Source organism: Patiria miniata, unplaced genomic scaffold (assembly GCF_015706575.1).
Source record: "Patiria miniata isolate m_02_andy unplaced genomic scaffold, ASM1570657v1 HiC_scaffold_21, whole genome shotgun sequence".
Classification (NCBI taxonomy): Eukaryota; Metazoa; Echinodermata; class Asteroidea; order Valvatida; family Asterinidae; genus Patiria; species Patiria miniata.
Genome location: NW_024037060.1, coordinates 4,443,169 through 4,461,308, shown reverse-complemented (window position 1 = coordinate 4,461,308; position 18,140 = coordinate 4,443,169). Strand labels below are relative to the sequence as shown.

The 18,140-nt window shown below is 40.1% G+C and overlaps 1 protein-coding gene and 1 non-coding gene across 2 annotated transcripts; one reads left to right on the top strand and one right to left on the bottom strand.

Moving 5' to 3' along the window:
• Positions 1-906: 906 nt before the first annotated feature.
• Trnar-ccu lies at positions 907-979 on the bottom strand. Its single transcript has one exon. It is a non-coding gene; the product is annotated as a tRNA-Arg (tRNA).
• A 1,167-nt stretch (positions 980-2,146) lies between these two features.
• On the top strand, positions 2,147-14,827 carry LOC119729701 (26S proteasome non-ATPase regulatory subunit 3-like). The gene is made up of 11 exons (XM_038202384.1): positions 2,147-2,444; positions 4,789-4,979; positions 5,977-6,117; positions 7,401-7,537; positions 8,329-8,519; positions 9,991-10,094; positions 10,890-11,004; positions 12,604-12,827; positions 13,084-13,239; positions 14,126-14,176; positions 14,696-14,827. The coding sequence occupies exons 1-11, from the start codon at positions 2,321-2,323 to the stop codon at positions 14,768-14,770; spliced, it is 1,509 nt and encodes a 502-aa protein (XP_038058312.1). The 5' UTR covers positions 2,147-2,320; the 3' UTR covers positions 14,771-14,827.
• Positions 14,828-18,140: the final 3,313 nt, after the last annotated feature.

Sequence of the window (18,140 nt, the reverse complement as noted above, 5' to 3'; positions counted from 1 at the left end):
CATTTACTGGTCTGCTAACAGATGCACACGGGGTAGTTTAAGCTTTGTACAATAGCGCCAGGGGCGGCGGAACGCTTTTCAAACTGGGGGGGGGGGGGACACCAAAAGGGGCACTTGCTCAGAAAAAGGGGCACCTTTCGTCGGTGTGAAAGTGGAGGAAAAGAATATGGTCCCGTTCATTTCGCTAATAAACCTATATGACGAGGAACAAAATTATGAATACGTTGTCCATCTTGCTCTTTGCGTTTCTTTTACCTGTAGAGAGACCTTTTTTGTTTTAATCGCGAGAGGGACACTGTTGCTTTTGATTGCCAGTTCAGTGAACATTCGCGTGAAGAGCACTATTAGTTTTTAGGGGCCAGCTAGTTCCATCTTGAGAGGGGCACAATTGTAATGTTGCGTGTGGGGCACTAATTGTGCTAACATTGTTAGTGAGGAGTCTTTTTGTAGACCTAAATAAAGAGAGATGAATAGTTTTAGGATCAAGTGAAATAATTAATTGAAGTCTATAATTTCATCTGATCAATACACCAAACAAGGTTACCAAACAACAAAGTGGCAAAAAAAAATCCCGAAAAATCATCACTAAAATCGCACACAGACAGGATAATGTCTATACATACAATGAATCGAGAGATACAGGCCAAACAAAAACAGGGTTGAAAGTAAAAGAAAACTTTATTCCAATAACCTTTTTTAAATATAGATATTTTTTGTTTTCTTAAAAAAAAAGAATATGTAGGGGGGGGGGGGAATTACTTATATAGGCCGACTAATAGTACATCGATTGCGGGGGCCCATATTTAAATTCGCGCCTTCCATCGTATAACGTTTCACCGAGTCGAAAAGGGTAGTTTTATTTCGGATAATATAAAAAAAAACCAAAAAAACAAAAAACAACGATTTTATCCCTGGCGGGACTCGAACCCGCAGTCTTCGGTTTAGGAGACCGACGCCTTCTCCATTAGGCCACAGGGACTGATGACGACATTCCAAGTCTTTACAACTCATCCAGAACTGTGAAGCTCACAGACTTTGAAAGTAGCAAGCACTTGAAATAAATTATTTTCTTAAAGGTGTACTGTCCGAGCTATTGTCGAATTCAAGCCCGGAAAAAGTGGTTAATTTTCTGCTTAGCAACTCCTTAAAGATGCACTCCTTGTTTTATTTTCGAGTTTCCTACCGAAAAACAAGGGCGGATTCAGGGGGCCAACGGGGGCCATGCCCCGCCCCCCCCCAAACGAACCAAAGTTTATTTTGTTTTAAGTGACGTCGCAAGAAAGGCAGGCACTGCGTACACCACCATCTTTTCCTTAAAAAAAAATTGTCAAAGTGGTCAGAAATTGCCTCAGATCGCACCACAGAGCATCTAGAATCCAATTTTTTTGTTTTGGAGCCCTTAAGTGGGCACCGAACCCCACGCCATAATTTTTGGACCCACTTTTTGGGGGACCAAACATTTTTTGGGCCCCCCCCCAACAAAATTGTGTTCTGGATCCGCCCCTGCCGAAAAATATAGATTCCTTTTCTAAATTACTATTTTTCTAGCAATATATAAGTTATTCACTTTTGAATGAGACATCGGCGGACAAAATCGTTCCTTTATTGAATTATTACTTTAAAATTTCGAATTATTGGCTGCCAGACAATAATTCCCGTTCTCGAGGGGTAGGCTGGTTCCCGCCCCACAATCAATATCGAAAATGTACGGACCGGGAGCCAGTCTTCTCACAAAAAGGATCTATGTGTGCCCCAAAACAAACAAAAACCCTTTTCAGAGGTTTGTAGACTTCCCAAGGGGGAAAAGGAGGTGTTTTTTTTTTGGTTGGAATAAAACAGGGGTATTTGGTATCTTCACTCAGAGCAAGGTTTTTCTCATTAAATCAGTAGCGCCGTTTCCAGCTGGTAATTAGCCATGTTCCTTCGTACCTTTAAGTACATTTTGTTTTAAAAATGCTTTTCTTTCAGATTTCTTTCGTTTGAAGGAGATATTTTCAGTAAAATGCATCAAAACAAATATGACGTTTGTTATAGCGGCCGTTCCCAAAATAAAAGCGAAATGGAATCCTCAAAAAAATGAGGGCGCTCTTTTCTCATCTTTCAGAAACTGTCTGTCTACCTTTACACCAGGGCTATTCTAGCCCGTCCATTATTTAAGCACGGAGTACGAGGTAAGCCCTAAAAATACGCACGCACGCATGCGACCTTCGTCTGGTTGAAGCCGATTTTCTTCCGAAATCGATGTAGAAAACAGACAGTTATTGTATTATTTTGATACGATTTGTGTTACAAGTACAGCCGAGACGAGATTTCGGGAATTATGGGGAAGGAGAAACCAGCAGACGTAGAGATGGTGGACGCTACGGCGAAAATAAACGGAGAGAAAGAGACGGCAACGGAGGAAGCCCCATCGAAGAAAGAAACCGACTTGATAACTCTCGATGGTATCGTCTTTGTTTTTCTCTAAAAGACTTATACAAATCGAAAAACATTTCAAGTTATAATTTTCTGATAATTTGTACTATATTTGCATTACATGTAAATTTTCAAGGCGAATTATGTTATCAGTAGGTTGTTTTTGATTGATTTAAATCGTTCAATTTCGCTGACTCATAAAAATGGTGGCAGCCATTGCTTGATATAGCATTGCGATTGTTTATGGTTGACCGTGTAATTCCGACATGTAAACTTTGGCGATGCTCACCATGGATGTTGTGAGACTCATTTGGAGAACATGATTTATTGGAGATTTTATTGAAATGGTTAAGTACTCTGACAGGAAAGATTCCCATATCTGGCCATCACTTGTCACCCTGTGCACAAACCCAATGGGACTGGTCTGAAACTTTCTAAGTCAGTAAAAATTCAAAATTTGTCCATGCTAATTTTGACTTTTTAGGACATATTATCACTTTCTGATAGCTGATAGGTCATTTAAGGGAAAAATTACTGATAGCCAGATATGGGAATCTTTCCCATACGGAGGTTATTTCATTTTCAAGTCTCGTTTTCCAATATTTTCAACACATTTTGAAGTCCTTTGCTTACCTTTTACCACCATACATGTATGTCGACTTGTCAACAAGGATTTTAATTAATAGTGACTACATGTACTTCTGTTTACTATGATGATTTAGAACATTGTTAACAAAATACAGTTGTAAAATGTAGTGGATATTTTGCCGTGACCGGCAATATACATAGGCCTATGCTAGCTGGAGTTACCCAGCCCTGAGTTTTATCATTGGGTTGTCTATTAGGGCTGGAGCGCATTTTTCTCGTAACTTGTAGTATTTGCAAAAAAAATTTGGAAAATGTTCAATTTTGTCCCCGTTACACACTAATTGCAACTGCAACTCACCCCAAACTTGCCTGGAATAACCATTACACAGGTCCTTGAAGTAAAAAACGATCCACGATGAAGATTCAGCCTACAATTGCAGTGAAAACAGGAGGAATAACCGCTAACCTGACAACCTTTCAGGCATGGCCAGGACTGCTATTGGTTTGTGCACAAAAAAAATTGTGTACAATGAATGGCGGTCGATTAACAGGCAGAGAGAGCGATCGCTGTCAACTACTCGGTTTTGCCGGCTGTGCTGGCGTTGGCGCGTGACGTCACGCGGAAGCGTAACACCCGACGACTGTTTCATGCACTAGTATAAGGTTTACCACTCGCATCACAGCTTTGGTACTGGAACCGCAACCAATAGTGCATGAAACAGTCATCGGGTGTTACGCTTCCGCGTGACGTCACGCGCCAACGCCAGTGCAGCCGGCAAAAACGAGTAGTTGACAGCGATCGCTCTCTGTGCCTGTTAATCGACCGCCATTCATTGTACACAATTTTTTTTGTGCACAAACCAATAGCAGTCCTGGCCATGCCTGAAAGGTTGTCAGGTTAGCGGTTATTCCTCCTGTTTTCACTGCAATTTTAGGCTGAATCTTCATCGTGGATCGTTTTTTACTTCAAGGACCTGTGTAATGGTTATTCCAGGCAAGTTTGGGGTGAGTTGCAGTTGCAGTTAGTGTGTAACGGGGACAAAATTGAACATTTTCCAAATTTTTTTTGCAAATACTACAAGTTACGAGAAAAATGCGCTCCAGCCCTAATAGACAACCCAATGATAAAACTCAGGGCTGGGTAACTCCAGCTAGGCCTATGCTACTTTGCCGTGAGTGCACTATGATTGGGCCCAAAAAAAAAAAAATTGCTTCCGATTGCATAAAAGGGTAGGTAGATGGACCTTTTGGGGGAGGGGGCAATTTTTGGAAAAAATGTTGCAACCTGACGCCACTTTTTCCTTCATAATCATCTCAAAGAAGGTCATTCATTGCAAAAATGAGGATAAGACATGAATCTGGAACTGAGAAACATTTCCAATTTTGTTAAGAAATACTTAAAAAATTTGCTTGACTGTCCATAGACTTTGTACACAATCATGGAAGTGGGGTCACGTTGCAACATTTCTTCCCAATTTTTTTTGTGTACGATCATATGGAGGCGTCTGCATGTAGTCAAGGGTAAAAGTTAGTAATTGATTTTTTTTTAGTTTCTTTTTTCATTTGTCCCATAAAAAAGATTAGGGTAGGGACTGTCAGAATAGGGTAGGTAGGGAAACCAGAAGAAAAACTCTTTTTTTTTGCCTTAGCTGTTTTGATGGGAAAAGTGTTTATTCATGAGAAAAGAAAATTACTGTTGTCATGCTATTGTTTTTTTTTTGGAGGGGGGCACCCTGTATCGTGTGAGCTTGTGCTATTTACACGTATCTCTTTATTTGTAAACAGACTTCAAGGAGCATGTCAAGCACATTGAGAAGGCTGTGTCCTCCAAGGAGAAGAATTACATGTCAAGGGTCGTCAGGGCATTGACCTCATCCCGGCGTAAACTCAACCATGAAGTATTACGTAAACTCATCATGGGTTACTTCACCTCTTCCAGTGTCGCCAGAGAGAATCTTATCACATTTCTTGATGAGGTTGGTCTGAAATTGGTCTTCATCTTTTTGGATGCTGTTTGTTCTAGGAATCCCAATAACTGTTTGTCTGATTATAAAGAACCATCTCAACCAAGCATTAAGCCGAACCCTGTAGTATATTTTAGGGTATTTCATCCAGAAACTCTGCCCAGCGAGCAACAACATGCAATACTTTTTCGAAATGAGAAGTCAGCAAAGTGACAAACGGCCCAACTAGACAACTATCCCAAGTTCAAATTGCCTCGACTCCATGGTTGGCAACTGCACCAGATACAACGGTGGCATTGTTCAATGGGACTAGGTCTCATTGTCTCAGAAGTGGCCGTTTATGCACTGGTGTTGATGGCTGCACGCAGTCTAACAGACTTTTACCATTACTGCACTGTGTAGCATCCGGCAGGGTTTAGGGTAGGTAATTATAAGAAATGCTGGTTAAGCAATACGATCAATAAATCTCCCAAAATAGGTAAATTGTCTTTTTACTTTTTTTATTTGATACTTTCAATTTAACACAAATGAAATCATTGAAATCCTGTAAAAAAATGAACAAAGATTTTTTTCATGGGTTTTAACTCTTCATCAATAACCATTGTATGTTTGTTTTTGCCAAATGAATAAATAAATGAAGTTCCTCAATCAAATAAGGTTTTGCCCTTCACCGACGTTTAAACACTGTATACTCAGTGTGTTACCTCCCGAGTGAAAGTTGGAAAAAATCACTCGGGTGGGACTCAAACCCACGACCTCCTGCTTTCTAGTGCAGACGTCTTACCACTCGACCACTGAGGTAATGGGATCGGTTGGCTAGTTCAAATCAAGTGTACATAGCAGCGGTTACCACATTAACTATTCATAAGAATGAAGTTCCTGATGCAAGTTTCATCAACAAGAAATTGGTTTCTTTGCTAAATTTAGAAGTACTTCCTATTCAAAGATAACTTTACAAGGGAAAGGTTTTGTGTTTTTTACCTGGTGAAATATTTCTTATTTTACACAGCCGATGGATACAACGGATAACAATATCATCTTTCGGCCTCGTAGTAGCAAGACAGCAAACGGTCAACTACTCCCTGAGCTCGATGTGTATGTCCATCTTCTGCTTGTGGTGCATCTCCTTGATACTAAAAGATATGATGAGGTATTCCTGAGTTTATACTTGAGAAATTCGAAGCCATTTTGAGGTGGTGCCACGCCCGCGCACATGCCGCACACGTTCTTAAAGACGAAGCATGCGCGCATTTTTGTAGACCTATTGGTCAAAGGAGCCCGTGACTTGCGCAAGCCTGGTGGCACCGCAGAAAATGGCTGTCACCGAATTAGTCTGTAGTTTATACTATTAGTGTACTATTAAAGTTTTAACCCTTCTGCTATGTAAGCAGTCAAAGACAGTCAAAATTTCCATCCCCTTCTCCCTCGCTATACCTTTATGAAAGGCTAGTCACCAGCAGTCAGATCCTGTGTCTAGCAAGCACTGTGGAGAGATTTCCATATAAGAAGTTCACTAGTTTTTCTCTGTATTGACTAACAAGCCCCCAGATAGCAATTTCATGTCATCAAAGTCCATTTGAGCAGTGAGAAAATACAAGCATTTTCTTAGAAAACACTTAGAATTTTTCAGTCCACTCTCATACATGTAGGGTTTGTACACAGGGTGTTGAGTGAGCTTCTTATATGGAAATCTTTCCAGCACTGTGACTAGTCAAAGTCAGTCAACAGACCATGAACAGTCAAAGCAGGCAAGTTGTGGGCACAGCTGGCTTATCAATTACCCACAGCCAAAGCACAGCTGTATCGAGTTACGTAAACAGTCACGGCCAGTCAATCCTGCTTTATGTGGCCGGCGTTTATCTCCGGTTTCAGTAGCATGAAACGACTGAGAATATTTCTACTCCCCTGGATGGGATGCTAGTCCATCGCAGGTTACTCCCCAGCTAATGCCGGTACCAATTTAAACTCCTGGGTGGAGAGAGGCAAGTGGGGGTGAAGTGGCTTTCCCATGGACAGAACGTATGGCCAGCAGCTGGATTCGAACCCATGACCCTTTGATTATGAGTCACAAACCCTAACCACTAGGCCACACTCCCCCACTACTTTATGTAGGCTGGGAATTTTTGACTGTTGAAACAAGTCACTTGTTTGATTGATTTTGACTGAAAGGACTACTTGGCACAGAATATATGTTTGCATATGAGGGTTAATGTATTACTGTTAGCCAATTGGCAAATAATTGTTGTTCTATGGCAGTTAAAAACCTGTCTCTTCGTTCACAGACACCCATTTTTGACTCTGTTAATAAAATTGTTGTAAAGGATCTTGCCAATGGGCACAAACGTCATGATTCGCACTCCGACAAATTTTGAAGACATTAGATGAACATGCAATTACTCGTACAACTCACACTATTGATTATTCCCATGTTAGGCTGTGGCGTGTTCAGACCTTCTCATGACAAAGATCGACATTCAGAACAGACGCTCCTTAGATCAACTCTCCGCCAAGGCGTTCTTCTATCACTCCAGAGCATACGAGCTGACTGGTCAACTGGAGAAAGTCAGGAGGTGAGCGGAGACTTGAGTAGGGTTTGTGAAACCTCGGTTTCGGTCCTGACTTGGGGAACTTCAGCTCAGTATGGGTACATGTATATGTCTTGCTTCAGGAACGTCATGGAGTTTAAGCCAAAGCTCTGGACAACGCCAAGGTTTCAAAAACATCTCCTAGAATCAAACCGGCCAGAACTGGTTCAAACTAGCAATTCCAGGTCAGAAGCAAATTGAATCGATTTCCAAACTTGGAATCAGAATTGTCATTCCATCTGTTCGTGGAATTGATTCCAAGTGGTCACAATTCAATTCTCCCAAGAATAGATTCTAGACAGTTCAAAACATATTTGTGTCAAATGATAATTTTTTCAATTATATAATATCTTTTAATGGCACTGCATATAATACTTCAGTGCTCAAGTTCAGTAACCCTAAACCCCTGGGTCTTATTGCTAGGATGCATCCTCGTCTTTCAAAATCATCCACTGCCTCCATGTTCGGATTCAGCCTCAATCCTCCAAAATCATCCGTTATTTCTTGAATTTGTTCATAAACAACACAGCCTAAAACCTTGACACAATGCATCCTCCAAAATCAACTGATCTGGTCACCTTTGCCATACAGCTTCAATCCTTCGAAATCGAAGAGGATTTTGGAGAATTTGGGAAGGTTAGGGTTAACCATAAATTTAAGGTCTTTTTTTTTTGAAGAATTGAATTGGATTCAATTTCGAATGGAATCTTGACACCTGTATGGAATTATGTTCTTAAAAAAAATGGAATATAATTATTTTTGTGTTTTTGGTGTAGTTTCCTGCACGCCAAGTTGCGGACGGCGACCCTAAGACACAACAACGAGGCCCAGGCCACGCTTCAGAATCTCCTCCTGCGGAACTACCTCCATTACAACCTCTACGACCAAGCCGACAAGCTCGTGGCCAAGTCCACCTTCCCCGAAGAGGCGTCCAACCACGAATGGGCCAGGTTTCTCTACTACTTAGGTGAGCCATCTGGAAAGTGGGGAAGTGAAAAATGCTTTGTTAACTTTGTATATATTTCTTCTTTGTTTATTAAAAATCTTTTAAAAAAATCACACGAAAACAATTCAGGGTGATAAACTGAAGGTTGAAACATAAGGCCAAAAAAAAGAATAGTTCTGCTTCCGTTTACCCGACCGACCCTATTTTTAGGCTGCGACCCTAAAAATTTTATCGGCAATTCCAAAAAAAAAAAATAAATGATTGAATAAATAAAAATAAAAACCTTATGTCTTGTCTGTCTTCACAAAATACCTCTCAACAACCCTTTTGCATCAAAAAATGCTTGTATTTATTGTTTTCTTACTTACATTCGCTATTTTTTCAAAAGAAACCTCCGTTATTTTTACAAATTCGCTGCGCGATTCAACTACTTCGCAATTCGATGTCTATAATCACGTGCGTAATAAGCGCAATGCGGCGACGACTGGTTCCCGCCGCGCCGCGCAGGGGCCAATTATGAAAATGCGGTAACTAGTCTGTGCACGGCTATGCGATCGTTAGCGCTAGCATGGCTATGCAGGCGCAGGCACGTGCTCTGTCAACTGGTCGGACTCGACATCGTAAAAATGCTGAGAAAGACATCGTAAAAATGCCAAGAAAACACCGATGGAGAAAGAACATTTTTGCAAGTTAATTCACAGATTTGATCTAGCTTGTCTGTGTATGTATTTTCCGTGTTCAAGAGTTCATTTTGAGATCGCACTACTCGTATTTGGAGTGATACAATGCAGCGTGTTTCCTGAAATGTTCGACCCGTTGGCCGCGGGCCACATATGTACATGTACAGTGCATCACACACTTCGGAGTTTTGGCCAGCTCCCCTTCTTGACTAGCGTTGTGCCTATGGTGCGAACGACCTGAATTTCCCACAATTTTTTTTACGAATTATCGAACGTAAATATATTGACAATAATTAAGGTAGGTTTTATTCACTTTTTGTGGCCATTTTGTGTATAGCTTTTGTAGTGCAATGGAAATAGTTCAGGCTAAAACTTCGCATATAATTGAATACCACATTCAATCTGCATAAAAAAAATTGGCAAAAAAAAAAAAATTCCGACCGACTGACCCTATTTTTGAAAGGCATGTAATCGGAAGCAGAACTATTCTTTTTTTTGGCCTAATATACCACATTTAAATGTATATACAGTTTTGTATTGGACGCACAGTGATCGATGGATTTTGATGGACTAGTAAAGTACGCTAGGGAGTTAGGGTTTACAATGATTTTTGGAGATTCTGCAGGATTGTGGTGGTGGCCACCCCTGCAATGAACAAATTGAAGAAAAAATGGGTAATTTTGGAGGATAATTTTGGGTAATATTACATGGAGGTAGTTGGATTGGGATTGAGGATGCATCCTAGCCAAAAGGGTCTATGGGTTTAGGGTTAATGAGTCCATCTTTTTGTGATTTTGTATTCCTGTCCGCAGGTCGTATCAAGGCTATTCAGTTGGAGTACTCGGAGGCCCATAAGAACCTGTTGCAAGCCTTACGCAAGGCCCCACAATACACTGCCATTGGCTTCAAACAGACGGTAAGTGGTGTCGGAGATTACATGGCGTCTTTGCCATCAAGCTGAAATGTACCAAGCCAGTTTCAGTAATTAACACTTAATTGTCGAGGCCTTTTCCGCTAGGCAAGCTAATAGTTTTCAGAAATAATCCAGTGTATGTGAAATCAATGACACATTCTCTGAGAGACACCTAATAGTTGAAAAACAGATTTTTATAGTTTCTTTAATTAAAAGCCACACAAGTTGAAAACTTGTTAGAAAAAAAATCATCAAGTTGTCGAAAGCTGACATTCTTTTAACCCTAACCGGGATTTACTAGGAACCTTCCTCACTCTTGCAAAGTCCAACACCATATGGTAACTCAACACCCAAACTGTTGGACTCTGATTATGGTGGTATGCCTGACCCCATGTAAAGCATAATCAGTTATACTAGTGCAGTACTCACTCCAACAGATTCCAACAAAACATGCAGATGGATTTTGAAGGGTTTAGGTGGTTAGGTTTAAAGCTACAGTCCATCATTTGCAGCTATCCAAAAAGTAACTGACGTAATTATTGTAGAAAAAAATTAGTTGAAAGATAGTAAGGGAACTAAACTCCCTGTGAAATAATTATCTGGCATGCTGTCATTTTGAAGAAATAAATGAAAAATTACAAATGATGGACTGTACCTTTAATGCACGAAAGACAAATAAAAAAAAATTAAATGAGCATGCAATGTGATTTTTTCTTGCTGATTTACCTCAAGTTAACTGTATTTTTCTAAAGACCTCATCTTAAATAGTTTTTTTTCCCAAAAATATTTCTCTTGTAGGTTCAGAAGCTAGCCATAACTGTTCAGCTTTTACTGGGAGAGATTCCTGACAGAGCCATCTTCAGACAGAAGGTTTACAAGAAGGCACTGGCCCCTTACCTACTCCTAACGCAAGGTACACTCCAAACCAAGGCGGATACCACGGCCACGTCGGAATGACATGGCTACGGCTTACAATTACATGTGCACTATGGAGGTGGCTGAAGCCACTTCCCATAGACCGTGCGTTACTGCCGAGCCGTAGCCAAGTAATTCAGCCGCAGCCTTACTCGGCTAAATAACAACTTGTTTTACGCTTCATTAAATATTTATTCATAAATTCTTAAGAAAGTTTTCCTATTGGTCGAGAGCCCGTCACGCGGGTGGTTTTAAACGGTTGATAAAACACCAACTGGTTTTAAACACTTTATTCATGCACCACTGCGTTCCGCACCACTGCGTTCCATGCCACATTGCACAATATGTGCCACGGGCATGCCAATTTCCATAAAAGGAGATTTTTAGCGCGATGCGCGTGAGACAAATACCATAGTCATGGCAAGAGGGGGTGTTTTACAAAACATGACGTAAAATTTGTTGAACGATATCGTTGGAAAATTGTGGATGTTTCACCCGTTTTGACTGAAAGGTATTTATAAATGGGAATAAATATGTGCTTGGCCGGTATTTAGCAAGTATATGTACCTTTAGAACCAGCTAGGGGCCTAGCCTCGGATTATGGCCCTCACCTTGGATTATGACCCTCACCTTCGGCTTGGGCCATTATCAGCGTCCAGGCACCTAGCCGGTTCTAAACGTACTTGTTTAAAACCGGCCAAGTACGTATTTATTGCCTAATAAATCAGCACAATGGTTGATATGTAGTAAGAAAATTAAGAATATCAAACTCCTTTTACATACTCCAAAGTAAAATGCAATAAGTAGGGTGAAAAATAATACAAATACTTCATGGTTGATATTTTGGCGCGAGTAGTGTAGAATTACCAGTCTGTGTTGTTTGCAATTTGATTTCCCCTTCCACTCCATGTCAGCAAACATCTTGAAATCTGCAATTTTGCAGTTGTAAACTTTGAACCATACTTGTGTATAACTTTGGCAACCCTTTTGGTGAAAGGACCATTGAAAGCCCATGTACGACCGTGCATGTGCCCATGTATTGCTAAAAAATGGTAATACTTAAAACTATATTACAAACAGAATATTCATCTAGAAAATCAAATACAATAAGATAAAAGGACGTAAGGTAATAAAACAAGATAAGGAGAGTCATCATCTGGGAACTGACCTACTGGAGGATGAACCGTGGGTGTCCTTCCAAAACCATGGTCAAGATGCTGATGGAGGACAGTGGCGCCACGACTGCTGATGAACTCAAGTGGACATGTGGCGTGTTCGTCATCGTGTCTGACGCAAGACAGGCATGCAACTTTTCCTCGGATCCGCTGATTTCCTTGTTTTTTACTTCTCATGAATGCCATTACAAATTGAAAAACACTATACAAAGTCTAGTGTGTTTTGGAGTTTCCTCGTTTTTTCTAAATTCCCAGTTGCATGACTGGCAAGTACAAGTTGTAGTTGTTCGATGATGATGATGTTGATAATTTTATCTACTCGGACTACAAAACCTAGGTACCAGTGGCTCATGTGGAGTTTAGTTGAACCAAGGAATGACTCTAACCTGCAACATCTTATGTCTTTGTCTCATTTTCCTCAGCTGTAAGAACGGGGGATCTACACCTCTTCAACCAGACCTCCAAGAACTTCACGTCCAAGTTCCAGTCGGACGGCACCTACACCCTGATCATCCGACTGCATCATAACGTGATCAAGACGGGAGTGCGCATGATCAGTCTCTCCTACTCCCGCATCTCGCTGTCGGATGTGGCCAAGAAACTCCAACTGGAGAGCCCAGAGGATGCAGAGTTCATTGTCGCTAAGGTAACGGATGTATTCTCTTACTGTTTATGTGAGGTGTTTGTGAGATTGTCTTTAGAATGTTTCATTGAGCCAGTGAGCAGGGTAATAATGATGTAGCGCCTTGAGCACCAATACTGGTGGATACGTGCGCTTTATAAGTGCAGTTTTATTATCATCATTTTTGCAAGATTTATAAAAGGGCCTATTACTTAGATTTTGCTCTTGCAACTTCCAACTCATTTTTGTTTTGTTTGGATGAAATATTCCGTTCAATCAGGCTATTCGAGATGGCGTGATAGAAGCCAGTATTGAGCATGAGAAAGGCTACGTCCGGTCCAAAGAGACGGTCGACATCTACTCAACGAGGGAACCCATGGCTGCCTTCCATCAACGCATCAGCTTCTGTCTGGATATACACAACCAAGCAGTCAAGGTATATTGCGGAGTCCCCTAATTGTTCATGCTAAGGATACACACCCAAGTGTGATCCCATGATGGAAAACGGCACTGCAAGGTCGAAACCATCATGGTGAAGTGCCGTGGCCTCGTGGTCTGGGGCATTGAAGTCATGGTCTGCGGGTAATTCCGCAGGTTGTGGGTTCGAGTCCAGTCTGGAGTTGTGGTGCGTGTGCCCTTGGACAAGGCACTTTGCCACTCATTGCTTCTCCCCACCCAGGAGTAAATGGGTACCTGTGAGGGTAGAGATGGTTATTGTGATTGATTTTAGCTGCTTTGTGCCGAAATGGTAGAATTGAGCTGTATACTCCCCAGGGAGCTGAGATGGTATTTGGAATGTTTCATTGGCCCAATGATCAGGGGTAATAATAATGTAAAGCGCTTTGACCTTAGTTAAAAATGCTATATAAGAACTGTTATTACTATTATCATCCAGCTGTAGACTTTTATCACATTGAATTTGATGTAGTCAAGTGTGAAGCACATGTGTGGCCCGTTCTTTGCTATGCAGACTAGAAATCCCTCCTATTGTTTGATCAGTCACAGACAGTCGAACAAATTTCTTCCACTTCCCCTGCCATGCATTTGTATACAGGCTAGTAAAAACAGTCTAATTGCATTCGTGTAGACACTGTGACTAGTCAAATTCCATCAACAGACAAAAGAGGTAACTGGTAATAAAGCTGGCATATCAATCACCTCCAGTCAAAGCATGGCTTTATCAGATGAACAAGGGAATTCTTTACAGTTAAAAACCATCACTTGATTGATTTTGACTGCTGCGATGGCGTAGCTGAATTTTGCCAGCCAGAGAGGGAGTGCTTTTATTAAATCACAATTATTTTGATTTTCTTTTCTTACAGGCAATGCGGTTTCCTCCCAAGTCATACAACAAAGATTTGGAATCAGCGGAGGTATGTTAAATGTACTGCCAATATCTTTCATTTCAAAATTACATGTAACAAATTTGAGGTTAGAAGAATCGTATTTATTTAAAAGGAGGACAAAATTGTTCTTAACTAACAGATATTTTAATATCTGATTAAGAATTTTGATTAAAGACAGTCAGGACTGTTAAAAGAAGATTTGGAAAAGAGAGAACCTTCAATATTTGATCAAATATTTTGATAAATTGAAAAGAAAATTCTTACACAGATTTTTACGATGGGTCTGCCCTTTTTTTTCTCTCAAAAAAATTGAGCATAATTATTTTTTATCCAGATCTAAATATCTAATTTGGCATGAACTTGTATCAATGTGACTGAATGACAGCCAGTTGCAACACTCCAAAGGAATCTGAATGTTTCCTTCGCTTTCAGTGTCGTAACAAAACTGTAATCGAGATCAGCCTTAAGATTATCTGGTCAATTTTGTTGCAATTATCTTGCCTGCAGAGTAACCTTTAAATGCTGAGTTTTCTTCAATTTTTTCAGGAACGTCGAGAAAGAGAACAGCAAGACCTGGAACTTGCCAAAGAAATGGCAGACGAAGACGAAGATGCCTTCTAGACAGGTCATCCTAACCACCCCTTCTCTCGTCCAATAGTCCCCTCCCCTCTCTCTATTGTAAAAAAAAAAGTAAATAAATAACACAGGTGCACACAGATGGCTAAACACAGGTGTTTTATCAGTGTCAAAACTCTCAGACCCGTCTCAGACTGGCTTCTAGACTCAAACTGAACTAATTTATTCCATGATTTGAATTAAAGGCATATAGGATCATTTGTATTTATCCCTTAAGTAACCTACCGAATTATCATCCAAAAGCTTACTCGGGTTAACCCTAACAGAACTCAACCTGTCAAACTCCAACGGCATGTTGTGTTGGAATCTGTCAGGATGGGTACAGTACCCCTAATCTGACAGTCTTTTACATTTGGTTGGCACACCTCCAGATTCAAAGTCAGAAATACGTGTTTGCAGTTTCCCATATGGTGTTGGAATTTGCCAGGATGGGTATCGTTCCTAGTAAATCATGCTAGGGAGTTACGGTTAAAGTTTGTACTGGTACTAAACACCCCGTGAAATTATTCCGTCTGGCGTGGTGTCATTTAGAAGAAATCAAGAAATGTAGGTGATTTCCAACGATCAGTCAGTTGACTGATTTTTGGGATAAAGAGTGTTTTTGTTGAAAATGTGTTTTGTGACCAAAAGGTTGGCATGGCTTTTCACTGTTCTGGCGAAAAGTTTAATATCCACTGAGCTGAAATGTCAACAGGTTAGGTTTTGAACAGTCGTCTTTGGATTTTCAGTGGCGTTATTTATTGGAAACGAACAGAATGCATGAAAGAGAAAGATCCTGTATGCCTTTAAGTACATGAGAGGTTTTGACATATGAATCAGTTAGGAGTGACTACTTTGACAAAAAATGCGATTGTCGTCGTTCTTAACGACTCCACAAAATCTAGTCAATGCAAAAAGTCAACATCTGTTTGGGTCAACTAGAGTTACTCCTACAACATGTACTATTTTGTTCGAAACGACTCTTGAATGCCAGTCTGAAAAGGTTGTCCGACCAGCGTTTATCTCCTCCAGTAATGTCATAAACAGCCATTTCAAAATTGACACTCTAAATTCAAAATTCTCAGTTTGATATGAAGACGTCTTTGGATTCTGGCAATCTGATCATTGTATATAAAATTTTCATTTTTCTGGAGTGTCAAAAGATATTGCATCCTTGATGCTCCGGAAAAATGAGATTTTACACTTTGGTTTTAGCTGGTGGATTTGATTCAAAACAGTGAAAGATATTTGAATGAGATGTACCGGTACGTCACACGATGAATTCTGTGGGCTACATTGCAAAATCTTCACGTTGGTACTATACTATGGATCGTTTCATTATTAGAGCAGTGCCTACAACTTAAATATTGTTTATTTTGCACGTGTACCTCCGAGGCTATTTATCCTATTGCTTTTTGAGCTCATCTTTGTGTTCAGCTTCTCTTCTGGAAGGGTTTAAAAGCTTTTAACCAGTTTGTGCCGGATAACGGCATTTTGTGGCATTTGGAATGGATGACGGATAAACACGCAACAAGCGAGGCCGGAAATATCTGTCAGCAACCCGCTCGCAGCGAGCGAGGCCAGAAATATCAGGTGTGCTACCCGCAGATGACGGCCTGAACCCGTCTGGCATCGAGGTTCGTGAAAAACAATCTCGCCCCTGGGTTCGATCAATGTCAAAATCATCCCGGCGCGAACTGGTTAAGACCCTTAAAGCAAATCCTCAAAACACAATCAAGGTTTTGGGATTTTTTTTTAAGATGGAAAGGGTTACGCTTCGAGAACAAAACTGTGTGCGTTGCAGCGTTCACGCCTGTAGAAAGGTCCGGACCAACACTTGGCATTGGAGTCTTAGGTGCTTCATTCTCTGGATTCTGCCTTTAAATGACCCAGTGATTATTTTGAAATGCCAATTTTTTTCTCTGAATTCAACTAAAAAACACAAATCTCACTGTTGATTCAGTGACTGGATTTTAAAAAAAGAAAGAAATTCATCTGGCTGATTACATTTCATTAGACAATTCGTACATTGTGGTTATTACAAACACCTGTATTTCTTTCGCACCTTTTGTAATTATGTTTTATTAAATAACTCGGGAAAAACAAAACAAGATTAGGGTCCAGTAGCAGGGAAAGGTCAGGAAATCAGTGGTTTTGTGGTTTTGTTTTTGACCATTTTAATATGCATGAAATAGCAGCCTTTGTGACACTACTTCTGCATAAAATGTGGTTGTATTGTGTTACACAAGGAACAAAATATTTTACAACTTTGAACACATTCAATAGAATGCAAGCATAGTCTGCTCAAGAAAAGTCTGGCATCCTGAAGCTACCCTGCCAAATTCAGAGCATAGAATTCTTTAGAAAGTCTTGCTGAGCAAAAATATTTTAACAGCCGAAATGGCATGTGTGTTGCTCATGTCTGAATCTAAGTTTCTTTTTATTGCAAATGCCAAGCAAATTGTGTATTTTCTGCTTACAGCAGCCACCAGAAATTCCACTGAATTGACTATCTGACTATTGAGCTAACAGGGGGTGGAAAATAAACAGAAGCTTTTGTTCCGAGTATAATTTATGTAGGGTATTTATGCAGGTCTTATACAATGGAACTTTTCGCCAGTCTTCTGTCCTGGATGCTAAATTTCAAATGGTTACTTATATTTCAAGTTAACTATTATCTCTGGCTTGTACAAAAAAGTTGTGTAAAAAGTTATACAATTAAATTTAAAGTCTGTCAATGAACACACACAAATAATCTTATACATTACTTTTGTTGTACTGTCAGGCAAATTATGCACACTGCATCAGAACTGTCGGAATTGAATGCCGTTTTGTCCAGGGATAAAACTGGAGTTTACTGGATATCTTGTTTGTATGAATGTAACTCTCTAATAAGAAAAAATAAAAAACTTCAAGAGTATTGTTGTTTGTAAAAAAAAAAATGCGTTGGTCTCAAGTTTATTTGCTTGGTGCTCTGGTTTTTGTTTTTTATTAAAAAATCGCCGTCATGATGAAAACATTTTACAATACAGACATTTAGACGGATTTTGTCATTTAAAGTATAAGCCAAGGCCCACACTTGTTTTCCTTATGATGTTACCACAACCAGCAAAACATTTTGCTTTCACTAATTAAACTGGTTTCCAAAAAGGAAAAAAAAACCCAAAACCCAGGAAAGTCTAGATATAACACTATGTGCTAGAAATACCCTGACAAATCACTAAAATTAGCCATATGATCGTGAAGATTTTGTTGCAATACTGAGGGTTTTTTTTAATAAGAAGCTGCTGAGTGCAAAGTGTTTTTACTCGGAAAATCCTTTATTTTTTTTCAAATTTGCTCTCCCTCCGCATACGGCCTAAAACTGTGTGTGTGT

Coding starts and splice junctions, on each gene's coding strand:
- LOC119729701 (XM_038202384.1), top strand. CDS start 2,321: ATGGGGAAGGAGAAACCAGCAGACGTAGAGATGGTGGACGCTACGGCG. Junction 7,538..8,328: donor CAACTGGAGAAAGTCAGGAG/GTGAGCGGAGAC, acceptor TTTTTGGTGTAG/TTTCCTGCACGCCAAGTTGC. Junction 14,177..14,695: donor AAGATTTGGAATCAGCGGAG/GTATGTTAAATG, acceptor CAATTTTTTCAG/GAACGTCGAGAAAGAGAACA.